Source organism: Cydia strobilella, chromosome 8 (assembly GCF_947568885.1).
Source record: "Cydia strobilella chromosome 8, ilCydStro3.1, whole genome shotgun sequence".
NCBI classification, from domain to species: domain Eukaryota; kingdom Metazoa; phylum Arthropoda; class Insecta; order Lepidoptera; family Tortricidae; genus Cydia; species Cydia strobilella.
The window spans coordinates 2584598-2601242 of record NC_086048.1 but is presented as its reverse complement, the minus strand read 5'-3'; the positions used below and the strand labels follow the sequence as shown (position 1 = coordinate 2601242).

Below are 16645 nucleotides of genomic sequence, written 5' to 3'. Positions count from 1 at the left end.
TTTATGGAGTGCTTGCAGTTTACAATGCTTCGTTAAATGCCAGTTTAGACTGTAAAGTACACCATGTTTGTTTACATACATGTATAACTACACAAGTATCGGTATTATATCAAGTACTAGTAGATTTGTATCGTGAACCGATACAGAACATTAAATGTTTTGATTTATTATGCATAGGAATGTAACCAAAACATCCACAAATCAACTTTCGCGGGTCGGCTCATTAGTAAATTTCTCTCACATATATGATTACTGACTTTCATGATTTGCGCTGTATAGTAGACTCACCTTATAGAGGAATGTGGAATGATTGTGACTGGGGGAGTTTGGCAAGGGCTGAGGCGTCACAGGTCGCGATCCCGCCAGGCATTGCTGCGATGCCGACAACCTCGAACCAACGATCTTCTGACACGCTAAAATACAAAAAACATCACTTAAAAACACTGCACGAAAACACTGAACCAATTCCGTCAAAAAGCGACTAATTTATACGAAATCAACACACATTCGAATTTTGCCGATTTCCTACGATCACGCTCCTCAGCTCTTTGAATGTTATAGCACGATGTCCGACGCCGCAGGCTCGCTATCGGCGACATGTTCGATTTGAAAATGAGCGTTTTATCCATCGTTCCATTCAGAATTTGATTTAAATAACAAATCAAAAACGGACAGCGGCCGACGCGAATTTAAGACAAAACGACGTTGACTGTCAAATCAAAAATGTAAACAACGCGGAACGAATGAACGAGAGCGTCGAGAACGAACGACGACCGCGCGGCGGGAGACCGGTGTTACCACTGCGCGCCGTAGAATCCCCCCGCAGTCAAACTAGATCGACTGTCTCGCATTCCCATCAGCCCATCACGCGATGCTTTACATGGTTCCTCGCAAAAAAATGTCCAATATCATGCAGTATTATGTAATCCCATGGACAGGCTCCTTTTTTTGTACACAACTCGCCCAGTTTTTTTCTAGGTCCAGTACAGTACGACTACCTTTTTCATTCATAGAAAAGTAAAAAAAGTAGTCAGTCAGTTAAAAAGTATAGAAAAGAATAAAAAGGCGCGAAATTCAAATTTTCTATGGGACGATATCCCTTCGCGCCTACTCTACTGACAAGATTTAATTGACCAGCTATATATTATATTCTTAGGTCTCTTTAAGTGTTTGACTGTCGTACAATTGTGTCACTTGACTTCCATCTCGGGTAAATCCATTCGACCCTCTCAGCAAATATCTATCCTATTACCTGTTCTTAAATCGCATAATCTTACAGATGGATTTGTACCCGAGTTTGAAGTTAAGCGACTCAATTTGTGAATAAAGAAATAAAAAATGCCTTGTAACTACTAAAGTTGAATTGTCTTTGTATTTGTACAAATACAATTAATGACATGCATGCACACATTAAGACTGTGAAACACGTTTTTGAATAAAATAAAATCTTCTAAAAATAACGCAACGGGACCTAATTACCTACCACGAAACGACTTGGTTTGATATAATATTACCATCCGATGTTGAAGTTCCGCCAGCGGATGCTATACATAGAGTAACGACAGTTAATAAGCCACAATATAAGCAAAGGTCGTTGAAAATTCATGGCTGTTTCATTTAATGGTGATATTGTCATACTACAGAGCTGCGTGCTACTGTTGTTATTGCGATATCAAATGGGGACATCCTAATAAAAATCCGATAACATACGGAACTCTAAAATGCAAATGCAAACGATTATGTTAACTGATTTCCATCCAACGATACAAGTAAATAAACGGTAACAGCATTCCGATCCCCATTGTTATCGAGGCGATCGAAAAAAAGACGGTCAGTCGTGACGTCACGGTATAAAAAACTTGTTCTTTTCTTACCATCTTGGAACACGCGCTCGACATTCAATCCGTACGTAGCGCAGGTCTCGTAGTATGAGCATCTTCTCAGTTCATTTGACAGCTTGCGAGCGCGGTTGTCGTCCACGACGCGTGGACTACTTTCACTTATGGCATCTGAAAGAGCAACCAATCAATTTTGTAAATGGACAGGAAACCTATTGGAAACGCATGAGCAGCTTCTTTGTTTTATTTAGTTTTTCATCCTCAGTTCTGGAACTTGCACGATACTATGTCGATAATCACTAATTAGGTGGAACATTGTGCTCATTCCTTGTATCGTATAAATTTACAAAGGAAATAAATGTCTTCACTAAAATTTCAAAATAATTAAGATTACTCATCAAACATTATTTGTCAAGAGATAATTTTACTGTTATCGTTTGATATAAAAAACGTAATAACAAAATAACGCATATCGCTTACCTTGTGTTCCAACCAAAATGATCGGTATCTCGGCGGAGTTTCGATAGTGAGACATTTTGTTAAAGTAGTTGGAAACTGTGTTGTAGCTGACCTCGTTGTCGAGACTAAATACGAAGATCACGGCGTCGACCCAGGCAGTAAACTGTAACAATGAAATTTAACCATAAATATAAGAAGAAAAACTATAAACCTACATATTACCCGGTTAGTGAAGAATTTTGTACGGAAAAACGGTCGGTTCGTAAATTGCAAACTACCGATTGTATATCAGCCTCCATAATTGCAATGTCATCGCTTTCTTTAAAACCGCAACCTTATAGTAGCGTACCTACCGCATTACGTAAAAACCCCTAACACGTAACCCCACTATTGCGGAATCCTGGAGAAAAAACTCACCCTAAGTCGCTGGTATAATTACGTGGGGGATTAAAACGGAAGGGTTGTGTATGCATTTCTCAACTAGCTACATGTAAGGATAATTATCCTAAAAAGAATTATAAGATTTATAAGTATACTCATAGTTAGGCAACAGACAGTAAACTTTTTATAAGACTCAGAAATCATTATTGTCCTTTCCCTGAACATTATAGCATATATTAAAACATAGAAGTATAGCTGTATAGTGCGGATCTTTCAAAATATAAAGTCATAATACAGTTATGTTATAACTATTGCTCTAATAATAATCGAGTGAAAGAGACTATTATAAGACCATTTTCGACCATTAGGAAAGCATGATTGCACAGCTTGATTTTACTACGGGCGCCCAGATTCACCTAGGCTTTATTAAACCATAACACAGCAATGTCATTTGTGAGAAAAAAATGGGGTAGACAAAAGAAAGTGTATGGGTAACTCAGCTTCCACTTGAATGAAGAATGCGTAGGAGGGTGTCACCCCTTTCCTCTAAAGAACAATCGACGGCAGGAGGCGTCATCCGGCATACGGGAGTGTGTGATGACGACATGCAAAAACATGACATACATCACCCTCGTCTGGGTTGCATAATTTTTTATATTTATTTATTTGCCATCTCGGATGGAAATCACGACAAACTCAAATTTATCAAGTGATTTTATTTTTACGAAGACGGTAACGGAGCGAGATGGAAGGAAATGAATTTCATTAGCCAGAAGACGATATTTGGAAATATTATTCAGTTTCAAGGCACGTCTTTCAAAACATCGTTATCACTAATGATAAATCTCTGAAAGCCTACACAGATAACGAAATTAGAATAATAAGAGAGCTTCTGAACAAGACGCCAATTTATTATAACATGTACACAAAATATAGGTTTACGAGAGATTCGCATGTTGAACCCAAATCATAACCGAAAATAAGGTAATGATAAACATGGTGAAGGTTGTCGCAAAATAAATAGACACAATACAAAAGCAAATATTGCGTATTAAAGTACTTTTCATGCATGTTTAATGAGCAAACAACTTTTCTGCATACACCGCATAGATTGATAAAATGTATTGAAAAACTAGTAAATAAGTAAAGCTCTTACCAATCCATCCCGATTTTAATTGGCAGTGCAACACCCGACCACTTCTGAATAAAAGCAGGGATATTGGATTTTTACTGTCTATTTTTGTCGTTTTCTATGGAACTGTCAACAGTAACAGGTGAAATCACTGCGAACAGGACAGCGCACTGGAAGCGACTGGGCGGGCGGGCGGCTTTCAGCTTGGGCGGCAAACCTCCACTATACCCGTCACCCTCCAACCCCCTTGCCGACACGAGTATTGAGGGAGACAGGGCACAAAAAGCTAAATGCACTTGTATGCAATCCCTAGCATATGAAATGAATTAATATGGGGATAACATGCGTGTTAATGTACAAAGATTATTCAGGGTATTATTTAGATTAAAAAGGATTTCCTTATCAATATCACTTAGTATTCAGTCATGATACTTAAGTAGTACTCGGCCTTGTATCTGATTCGTCATTAGACTCATTAAATGTTTTTATGTATCTAAACAATGGATCTTTAACTGCACTTACCTACGGATTTGTTCGATTTCCATTGTATTAATGGTTTGATTTAATTTTGTAATTAAAGTTTGTAAACACTAAACAACACCTGCAAGTTACGTCTTAATCATTATATGAACTGCATCTAATGAATTCATGATGTTTGTATAATTACACAATTGGTCGTTTATTTGTCAGTCGCTGAAAACCATATTACTTATGCAATCGATAAAATGATTGGGCTCAAGTCTAGCCTAGTGCGAACCCCTTGACACCTCAACATGATTTAATAAAGCGTAATCGAAATCTGTTAGCAACAGCCCGGGGGTCGGGGGTAACGCTCTGTGAAGAATTACAAGCTTTCTCAGACCTTGGGCTGATACGTTTAGTATCACGGTTGAATTCCCTTAGCGACAAGGTCGAACGATCAAATTTGAACGTGAAAACATGAAACTGAGGCAGTTTCCGTCGTAAATGAGTTGATGGTAACATTTATTGCCTTCTTCGTGATAACACTAATTGGGCGATATGAAAAAGCGAGTAACGAGGTTTTCTTATATTAATTTCAAGAGCTCTTGTGATGTGATCCATTTGAGTAACATAAATCCAGCAGGAACAATTTAATAATGTTGTTTAATACGGTTTGTATGTTACAGAAACCATAATGGATATACAAGGAATGTCAGAGGCATTTAAAATTCTAAACATAGACATACACGTCCTACGCGTTTCACTACACATTTTTAAAACACGAAGACGTTGAAGTTCGAACATACTTTCATCTTCGACCGTCGGACACGGTTAGGAAGCGAAATTACAAATTACGGGGAAGTAATCGAACGTGGCTCGAGTCATGCGTGCGTCCAGCAACGCTCTCGTTGGCAGTGGGCGGAGTGATCGAATATTTCACTGTCTTCACGAGTACCATTGCAGATACAGTTGGCTGGCCATTCGTAAACCTTACTTCAAGAAGATAACGTCCAATAATGGCCAGTTTAGGAGTTTAACATTGTTAAAGTTAAAAGCTGGTTGCTATTATTGACCAGATAAATAAGATAAACAAAGCTAGTAAACCTAAGTTACATTAGAGAACTGTTAAACAATCAGAACTTCAAAGTTAAACAATTAATTGCCTTGCGCCCGCCAATTTCTCTTTCGCTCATGGCTAGAAGAGAAAATAAAACTTACTAGTAATATTGGCAAGGCAACATCAATATTCATGTTAACATCGTATTTGCACCTACTTCGTCTTAACTTTTACAAGTTGCCAAAATGTAACAAACTGCGTTTATGTGTTAATCATGTCGTTCCTCAATCAATTAGCGTAACCAAAATTATTATACTTACTCATTAATAATTCGATTATTGTTACTCGGAAAAGCACGTATTAAATTCTCATACATAGTAAGATATATCATATTGTCGTTCCGTTGATAAAATGCAATTATCTTTTCAGGTCATTGTGCCTAATTGCGATTTTCTCGTCCGCAAATCATTTTGATAACATATCCGGTGCAATGTTGCTGTAGATAAGCAACATACTTGTAACCGAAGCACAATACGTAGTAAAAACAAAAACACTTCCTCATAAACTCAGCCCTACAGCATAGCGCGTATCATCATACCCAATTTACTGCTTTTGTCTCGCCATGGGTACCTAGCGCACTATATAGGGAACTGGTTTTCATGCCCTTACAAAGCCGAGGCGAAAAAAACAACGCAAGCCTACCTATATGCTTATACGGAACGGAGTAAGTTACTTTTTTCGATGAATAGGAGAGAGAATAATGCCGTAACTCGATATCCGAACGTGACCTGTGCTGTTCTCACCTCCCTTCATTGTTAGGGTATGACACTTAGGCCGGACAAAGGTTTCCGTTGTGGTCAGGTAACTTCCCCTGGCTACCCGTCGGGCAGAGACAAATTGTTTTAGTAAGCTTATATTATAAATCATTAATTAATGTCAGCGAAAGGTGACATTGCTTTACAAAATGAAACTAAACAGTGGTGCTTTTAAAACCACGTAATGGCTTCAAAACATTCTACCGGGGCAATTAACACCGCCCATTGCAAACAAACATTGCAAATTGTTTTACACAAGCAAACATATCCAATATGTACATTATAAAACAGCCTATATAAGGTCAAAATCCTTTTGAAATAATCTAACTGAGAGACTCACGGAGCAAGTCGAATGTCACAGAAGACCGAGTCGTACAACTGTCTTTTATCTTATTCAAAAGGACTTGGAACGTGACTGACATCGTTATTATGTGTTTTTTTTTAATTTAATTTGAAAAACCTTTTGTCATTGAACATAAACGCTTAAACGAAAACAATTCCGTGTGACCATAAAATGTCTTGAAGCTGTCGAATAAAAACTTAATTATAAAAAGGCATCACGCATCAGTGACTCTCGCGTGAGCGGTTCGTGTCGAAAATTAGCTTTAAGTATGCGTGAATTGACATAACTACATCCTATTTAGGCGCAACAACACCGCAGGGTCCATAACAAACAAAACTCACTACAAAATTATGACCCAATTAAAGAACCCCCTCCCAAATTAGATTGTCGACCCACTGTTCCGGTGAAAACAGAAGTAAATATATAATTTAGTCTTTAATTCCACAGGGATACGTTTATCTTGACATTAATGCGGGTAAAATTATTCCTGTTCCAATATTACAAGTTAATTTACTTCAAAGCGCCTTCTGCGACGTTCAAGTGAAAACTGGAATTTGCAAAGTTGCCTTGGGCTAGTAAACTCTATGGAACATTGTCGAGGGAAGCAGATTGCTTTGATTATAATTAACAGAAAGTCAACGGTAGTTACAAAGAAAATTAATTATGCACAGAATGCCGTGTCGGGTAATATATTAAGAGTCCCTATTTATAGGGTAAAACGCAATTGCAGGTAACATTAAAGAAGAGGTGAATGAGTGAATGACATAATATTAACAATCGTCAATCTTATTACCGTTGCAACCCTAGATTTCGATTCATGATTCTTAGGGTAGATGTGTTTTTTACGGAAATTAGAAATAGTTAACCCGTGTTATTTGACTCGTAATGTACAAATACAAAGAAAATCTTTAGTTGTCGCTCTATGGTGTTGAAATAATAATCACATGCCCTCAACGTTCAGCACAGGGAATGTGGCCTTCATGTTAAATCGTGATGCCATTTCAACTTCAGCTATTTCGAAGAAATGTGAGGTGTTCTTAATGCTTCGACATTATATTGTAACAAGTATAAAATTGTTACAACATTTTGTCTAAACAACCAAAGGTTCTACGGGTTCTATTAGACGCTCAAAATGGGGAATACCTATAGGACAGGGCTGAAAGGGCCGACATAACGAAACACGTCCTCCGGGAACGCGATCCTTCCTTTCAGGGCGAAGGGACTTTCATGCTAAGGAGATGCAATAATGCGAAAATGTGATCAAAAATGCCCCTTCGCCTTATTGAGACGTTAAGTACCTACCTACCGATGAGACGGACATGAGTATGGCCATAAGGGTTTTTCAGCTTAATCAAATAGGAACATAGACATAGTATATACAAGTAGTTTTAGACGCGCCGCCGAGCGACCGGGGGTAAGAGAAAGAATATTCATATAAAATTTGGGCAGCATAGGATTTTTTCTCTTTGACACTTATAAATTTCGGTATTTCGCCATCGCCTCCTACCTATGATGCCACCCGGTCGGTGGTAAGGACAAAGCATGGCTCTGTTTTCTATTTCCTCTTATAGGAATCGCAATAAGACTATCTTTCTCTATCAAAGAGTGTCAGGCCCTTGAATAGGAAGGATGCGGGTTATATGAAAGTAATAGAATGCCGTAGGTAACCGAATTTTAGAGTATTTTTTTTAATGTCAAAACAAGAACAAAGATACGTGGTAGGTTCATATAACAATTTAACATATAATTGACCGAGCGTTAGCGAAGGTCTACGTTTCAGCTTAGGCAAAAATTTGCCTAATGCCCTCGTATGTCCGGATGTTCTCCTCTACATGTCGCAATTCTCAACCGATTCTCACCGATTTTGTGAGCAGCCGCAGGGCTACCGTGAAAACCGAAATTCGCACATTGCGGGGCTCTTTCTTTTTTACTCCAATGAAGGCGTAATTAGAGTGACAGAGAAAAATGCCCGCATTTTCCGAATTTCTATTTTCGCGGTTATAGCCCAGGTTCGATGATTAAGTAAATAGATTTTTTGTCGATTCAATTATTGGAATTTATTCAAAATGGCGGAGGCATACATTTACTCCGTTTAAAGCTAGCCTACAGCTCACAGAGTCACTAGTGTAATACATATAGATAGCCTATGTACGTGAAGGTACTTGTTACACACGTAGTGTAAATTCTGTCAACTAAGTATGTCTTGCATAGCCTGTGACAGTTAAACTTGTTCTATTCAATATTAACATATCATTAATAAAACATGAGCACGAGATAGAAAATACAAGTATAACCGTCTTGACTCACTACCTAAAACAACATTAGAAACCAAATAAAGACAACGCCGTTAAAAATTCAATAAAAACAAAAGTTATTAGCAGAGTAAAAAGTAACGAGAAAAAAGAACGCATTTTGTGTCTTCCTCATCTCGGAATGGGGAGATGTAACTGATGTTAGAGGCACGTACGAAAATTCTGGGCCTGCACGCTATTCCCCCCTTTCATCAAAGTTTCAGGAACGCAGAATTTACCCAGTTACCCGTAACTTTCTGAGTTATAAATAGGGCCAACATAACGACTGGAGCGAATGAATAAATTAGATAACGTTAAATATATTGCTTACGATTTCTCATGAACAAACATTCATAAAAGTTATCCGACTCTTGTAACTATGAAAATTGGCAATTTATTACAATTCGACGTAGACACGACCACAAAGGTCAATATTAGATCAGAATTTAGCCTATTCAAAGAATAAAAGCAATTCAAAAACGGCTAAAGTTTCTTTAGTCACTCAAACTTTACTAATTCGTTTTTCTATCTCGTACATAGCTCTATATCTAGATAAAGAAAAATGTGACTATCACTCTCCGAACTAAGTTTTCCTCCAAAGCGCACAAAATTCCAAAACCACCCACAGCCGTATAAAGTCAAAAGTTCCGCATCTCAATTCAATCTAACAGTCAGATAAAGCACCACAAACTTATCGGATACGTCGGTGAAAACCTGAACTAATATTACTTTATACTAACTTCACTTCCATACTAAGACGGGAGCGATGCTGTCAACAGCAAATAAAAGTTTGTAGTGCCATTCACAGGTAAGCACGTTTCCAGAGAATAAATACGACCCGATTCTAAAGTTTTCGGTGCCAATTTCAAATTCAGAACACGAACACTCTTTAAGATAAAGTCGGGTCATTCTTCACGTTCAAATATTCGAGTCTTCTGTACTCTATGACCTTAGGGTCAACGTTCTTTCGATGTAATAACGGTATTTGTAGTTCGTGCGACTAATATGGTTCAAAGGTAATCGATTATTGCTTATGAACTTAGAAAAATGTTTCAATTTCATGTAACTACATTTATTTTCAATCTCAACGCAAAATTGACATTTGGAGCGCATGAAACGGTATTAAGGACAGTAATTTTCTACCAACTCGCTAGAAGCTTTTTTATGTGAAACATAAAACAAATTTAGTAAGGTGCTTTGAAACATGTAATTTCGACTTACAAGTTACAACGACCTTATGACTAAGTATCAAATATGATCGATTTATATATTATAATTATGCGTACAAAAAGTACGAGTATTATGTTGCCAACACTAAGAGATGTAACTAGAAATTAAATAACTTCCAAATTATTTAGTTCTACCCCAAATCGTCTTATTAGCCGCGTTATATTCATGCAAAATTTACAAATACATATGCACAAATTTTAGTTTGGTGACAGAAAACTTTCTCATAACTTATTAAAATTAAGCAATCGGTCGTCAATTTTCTAAACTTACAGGTCATTTTGATCAATTTGTCATAAGGCCATCACTTCCTTAGGTTGCTGATATTTCAAGTTTCTCCAGTCAGTTTATGCAATACATATGTAAATGATAAATACATAAACTTATTTACGATTTGCACAGGTGCGAGCATTCGCCTTCCGGTCAGAATATATGAATATGTTTAACGTAAAACTTACCCTACTTATTGAAACGAACACAATGTAAAAAAACTAAGAAAATTACGAAGGGATCGAAAATGGCGGATGGATTTAGACTTAGATACGCGATACACATCAAAATACCTAATATTTGATTATGAAGTTTCTGCTGAGTAAATATAAATTACTTTCATATACAGGCGTAAAATTTATTTCTTCTTAATTTAATATGTTATTCAGTATTTTTTGCTTCATGTAACAATAACATTTGTCGCAATAAAATACGTTCATAAGATATTGTACACAAAAAGCCTCTTGTTATTTCATAGCAGACAAATCTGAAGTGAAAAGCGAGCGCAATTTTTAATATAAATAACGCAAAATGTGGCGAAAACATCTTGAAGGCTTTTGCTGGGGCTAGCGCAGCCGTGAAAAGGGCGGACGGTTTTATGAAATTCGCAACGCTAGCTTAGCTAACCTAAACTTTTTTTACCACATAAACAAAAATAAACGTTATTTTTTATTTACATTAAATTATTTACGTTGTTATTTATTTACATTAAATTAGATATTATGATAAGATGTTTTAAAACTTTATTTAAAAATGTACATACCTACGTATTATATCTGTTACTTAATAGCAAAGAGGATAAAATAGGATAGAGCGGTACTGTCATAGTAAATTTTGTGCCACCAGTAAATTCACTGCCATCTATCGCCACACGATTAAATCTATCTAAAAATGTATTCATATATGGATAAATGATTTTTCTTATTTGCATTAATTATTTTTATATTATTTTGACCCATGTTCTTTCACTGTTATGCGTTAAATTTGTTTAATAACAAACGAAACCGTCAACGCCATATATACGAGAGTAGGCCAAAGGTAGTGGCGCCATCTGATCGAGAATCTAATTTTCTTGATTTTCGAGGCACGTTTTTTCCTTAGACTGTATCCATCTATTACGGAGTTATAACTAAATTTCGACAGTATTGAAGATAGTAATGCAAAAAAAAAAACACATTACACGAGTATCATCCAAATAATTTATACTGCAATTATCCCAATTAATCGAGTTCCACGCGACGCGTTTAAACTGTCCACAAGTGCAAATAAAATGTTTTTTCTACTTTATTAACACTATAAAAAATGCGCGACAAAGCGTTATTAGTGTACTCGGGGTAATCGACGTTTGCAGTCCAGCCGGCGCCGCACGCGATCGTGTCCGCCGCGTGGCGCCTTTACCCTAGCCACCCTTTGAACGAATGGAAAAGCTGTCACGTTGGTACACTTGATTTTGAATGAAAAGGCGGGATATTGATGGATCGTATCGGGTGTCTGATATTGATATCTGTGTTGGATTTCGCCTATGCCTGGGGGTTGACAGTGATATATTGTTATTACTATTACATATTTTAAAAGAGAAAATTCGAAAAGCTATTATAGATTAGTTTGTTTGACCAAACTTAGTGGTGGTTGCGCCTAAAAAAGGTTAACCTGATAAGTATAGTTTGAATCTTCTCAAATGATTTTTGCACGCGCTCAGGCAAAATGGCCAAGCGCTCAGAGACAATGGCCACGCGCTCACACTAAAAAAAAACAATGGTTTTGTTTAACAGATTAGGATCTTTGGCGTAAAAATCATTTGAGAACATTCAAACTATACAATTTTATAAAATTATAGTTTATTATTTATTTATTTTAAACTTTATTGCACAACTAAAATACGTACAAATGGCGGACTTAATGCCTCAAGGCATTCTCTACCAGTCAACCATAGGGCAAAACAGAAATTCTCGAATGTGGGTGCAGTGTGAAAAATAATTAGGAAAACAATTTTTAACAGCTATACTAAGCTATTTTATAGTTTGGCCCAGGACTGTCTCATTTCAAACATAGACAGAGAAAATCATACTGTCTTTGTCTTACTTACGCTAGTACTGAGCACCCAAAGGAAAGAGATGAGTATGGTTTTCCTAACCAAGTATAGTTTTCCTGGTTTTCTATACTTAAGTTATTACTTATTATTTATTTTTACTATTTTTATATACCCTATCACTTTTGTCAGGATAAAAAAAGTTCGTACTAGCCATATCGTCGCTAATAATAATAAAAAAAAAAACGCGTAAAGTTATCCACTTATTTGATCAGTTAAAGAACTAATAAGCAACTTTGTACTTTCTAGTTCGTCGCCATTTTGTCGGTAGGTACTAGCAACCCCTATATAACTAGTTCATTCGATTTACAGCCCTACATATATTAACTTAGAGCTTTTTATTGTACCCATTATACTTTATGTGTTGTAAAAACTTGAATTAGGTAAGTTTAGTAATTTTCAGAATGAACTACATTTTAAGAGGAAATAGTTAGTTTTATTTGTTTCACAAGTGGTACAGTTGTTGTTACCCTCGTGCTAAAATCGATACCTTAACCCCTTACATGACAAAGAACTCAACTCCATAAATAAATAATGTAATGTAGGTATATAGTGAAAGAAAAAGAACGAAAAACGTCAAGCCTTTTACCACGGCGGCGCAATTAGTACGAGAGCTCTCAAATCGAAGATTTCCTGCCCCTGCTTTTTGCTGACACCTTTAAGTACTATAATCTAGGCTGTAGTTAGTTCAATGATTATACTAGTTCATCCGTTTAGTTAAAGTTCAAAGACCTTGGTACTGAACATAGTTAAAACTAAGTACTTATAAAACATACAAAATGAACTACCAAATCAACATTTGTAGTTGAACAGCACGTAAGGGACAAAACCATTGTGACAATTTCATTTTTTATTTTACTTAGTAGATGATGTTCCACCACGCATTTTGTTCGATTAATATATGACTGACCTTGTCAAGTGATAATGTAAAATCTAGCAGGTACCACACATAGGAATAGGAACCATTTAGGTACACAAACTGTAGCGCCATCTAAGGCTACGTTCCCACCAGAGATGTGTAAGGATGCGTAGCAAGGGGTGTGTTTGTTAACCAATAGAATCACTTCATTTAGCTTTTCTCGCTCGGCGTAAAGCGATTCTATTATCCCCTGCTAGTCTCGCTACGTATTCTCGCACATCTTTGGTGGAAACGTAGCCTAACTCGTCTAAAGGCTCATGATATATTCTATATCTTCGTAAGTCTAAGGATGTCTACACTTGTAAACCAGGTATCTAGCTGGTTTACCGACCCTTGTAGGTACGCTGTCGTACCAGACGACGCTGTCGCAGACACGCTGAAGTGCTTTCAATATTCATGGAAATGCCTCCTTTAATTTCCTCGCATAATACCGTTCTGTGCGGGCATGGGAAAATTATCAATTAAAGGTTTTCAACCCTATTATTTGAGGATTAAGATTCAGTTATATTTTAAGCAAACACCTACAGTCGGTTGAATTTTACTTGTTTTATTTGTTGAAAAACAATCTAAACTGAAGATGGGCCTTTATTAAGGGAAACCCCCCTGATAAATAAAGCAACACTGAGCAAATTTTTCATCGCTAAGCCTTTTTATTTTTATTTAGCGTAACCGAAAAAAGAGCATTTTAATTCCGAGCAAAAAGCCGATATTTTTAGGTAAAACTTGCTACTGTTTGAATACTGATTACGTGATTACTGATATTGAACATCATTTTCTCCAGAAATCCAGACTAAAGTTACTCCTATTATAATTTAAAGTTAGTTCTTTGGATTCGTAACGTATTTTTTGTAGCGCTTTTTTGGAAAACAATACGGCTGCCATAAATTTAATTAGCAATCTTGAGGCCTTTCTTGAGCGACTGTATCGATTCGAATCCTGTTTGACTTTCGCTTGATAGATAAAAAATCACGAACATAAGTCTAAAATGCAATTTAAAAATTTGTAACAAATTATGCACAAAAGCTAAAATATGAAAATTGCTTCTAAAAATGAGAGAGCGTATCGATTACTTTAAAAAAGTGTGATATTCGCGCTCCCGGGCACGCACTTCCATCTCGCTCACGCTTACGCTGAGTAAGAGTGAGAGAAGAACACGAACTTACTGGGACTTTAGGTATTCTAAATCTGTCAATTATTGTTTGATCCTTTTCATTTGTATACATATTAAAACATCTTCTGTCAAAATTTAACACACAGTTACTCGTTGATTAAAGTTTCCCCGTCAAGTCTTGGGGGTTCATTTATATTTCATAGCCTGCCGTACAAATTAGCTGTCTACGTAGCTTCGTTTCTGTTTCACTTTACCGCCTAAATGTAAATATATCTATATGTATGTATATACCTAAGGGATGTTCCTTTGATGTATAATGTAGAAGTACACTTATATTATTACTTATGTTAACTGCGAGCGTGCGCCATATTAATAATTCGTATACAATTTTGAACACACACTCTACTTTATTTAATCGCTCGCTTCAAATGTTTTATTAACAAGTCTAAATACTCACAGTTATTACGCTTTTTAAGAATATTTGACTTCTATATTTGACAGATGACATTTAATTTAGTAAAAAATATACAAAGATATTGGACTTTCTATTATAAGGCAGTAATACCTGGAACTAGCTAATAGTTCATATTAAAATTCTAGTTCATTTTCTACATTGCAAAAAAGCGTAAAAAAAATCCTATTTTTTTTTTATAATAAAAATCTTTATTGCTTTAAACCTTGGATATTACATTTCACATTATAAAGTTTTGACAATATGAAACAGGTGTAACAGGTTTGTAACACATTTAGGAAGTGAGGTTGAGTCTCTGCCTCCCGAACTAGGTCCAAGCCTGTGTCTCGGGAGTCAGTGATTCCTCCTAGGTACATGTGAGCTCTCAATTTAATAACAATAGTATCAGCAATATACGGTCTTAAACAGGTATATAAAGCAAATGACGAAAAGAAAAAAAAGAAGTAAGAAAGAATTATATTTAGCCTTTCGTCTTTGTGCTCATGTACTTTGTACCATTTGTATATTCAGTGTCATCAAGAGATTTCAATTAATAAATAACAACTAGAGTTAGACCAAGATAAGTCTGCAACGAATTTAATAGCATACGCAGTCCAAATGTTATTTTAAACGTCAAACTTCTATGAAATTATGAATATAAATTATAAACAATGAAAACATCCATAACACAGGAATAAATATCTGTGATAAAGACACAAACAAATGATATACCAGTTTGCCTATGTTATGAAACTAATGAAGCCGGACCCGGGTATGTCCTTAAACTACGTCCAAAAGAGAGGTATGGGCATTGTGAATGACATCTCGCTTTGTGTGGTAGGGCACAGGACAGCGGATGTCATTCCAGATCTAGAGCAGAGCCCAACTGGGGAGGTACCTCCACCTTACAGAAAACCGCAGCCAAATAACACTAGGCCCTACTAATAGTGTTGTGTTCCTGCCGGTGAGTAAGGTTGCCAGAACTCGAGGGAGAGGAGTGTTAGGGTCGGCAACGCGCATGTAACTCCTCTGGAGTTGCAGGCGTACATAGGCTACGGAGACTGCTTACCATCAGGCGGGCCGTATGCTTGTTTGCCGACGACGTAGTATAAAAAAAAAAGCAGGGCTCAGGAGGTCCCCGGACCCCGCCTAAGCAGTGGGCAGGGTCAATACCGACTATGCTAGGCCGTTTAAAATAATTTTCAAAGTCAAACGTCGTATGTTTATAAAAAGGCCTTTTGTTCTTACTGGCCACTTAAAAGGAGTAACAAATGACCGGGTGTGGGAGTGAGTTATGTTTTACGAGCGTTAAAGCTTTTTTGTTTTGACGGCTGACCTTTAAAATGGAGGCGTACATTTTAAATAAAATCGAGCGCTTTGACAGTGTTAAAGGAAGTATCGCGAAAGTGTCAAACTTTTTGAAATAAGTGTATGAACAAAAAATTAAAAATTAGGGTCCCTTTTTATAGTTTTTCGTAAATAACTCGTAAACGGTGGCCCGTAGCAAAAAATGTTTTACTACATAAGTAATCTACATAAAATTTTCAGTACACTTTTTCGCTAGGATGAATATTTTAAAATATATTAAAGTGGGAAAGTTACTTATAATTTATAATTTGTTCTAAAGTCGTTTTTTTAGTTTTTCGTAAATAACTCGTAAACGGTAGCTCATAGCAAAAAAATAGACTTGTACGTATAAATAATCTATATAAAATTTCCTACAAAATAAATATACAGGGAGTCGCAAAAATACCACATCCAACTGATACAAGAGGTATAGGACAACCCTAAGAGAATCCA

At 36.4% G+C, this 16645-nt stretch overlaps 1 protein-coding gene and 1 long non-coding RNA gene across 3 annotated transcripts in view; one reads left to right on the top strand and one right to left on the bottom strand.

The window, feature by feature from the left end:
- LOC134743481 (uncharacterized) overlaps positions 1 to 15937 on the top strand; it is a 154560-nt gene extending 138623 nt beyond the window's left edge. The window contains exons 1-2 of one of the 2 annotated variants that reach the window (XR_010128017.1): positions 12110 to 12230; positions 15844 to 15937. This is a non-coding gene — a long non-coding RNA (uncharacterized LOC134743481). Of the gene's footprint in view, positions 1 to 12109; positions 12231 to 15843 lie in introns of those variants that run through there. The other variant, XR_010128018.1, reaches the window with a different exon arrangement.
- Positions 1 to 16645, bottom strand: part of LOC134743477 (centaurin-gamma-1A) — a 103027-nt gene that overhangs the window by 21860 nt on the left and 64522 nt on the right. Inside the window, exons 4-6 of the mRNA XM_063676925.1 lie at positions 2319 to 2460; positions 1875 to 2009; positions 289 to 413 (exon numbers count right to left, since the gene is read on the bottom strand). Of these exons, the coding sequence (XP_063532995.1) occupies positions 289 to 413; positions 1875 to 2009; positions 2319 to 2460 (402 nt within the window). The remainder of the gene's footprint in view (positions 1 to 288; positions 414 to 1874; positions 2010 to 2318; positions 2461 to 16645) is intronic.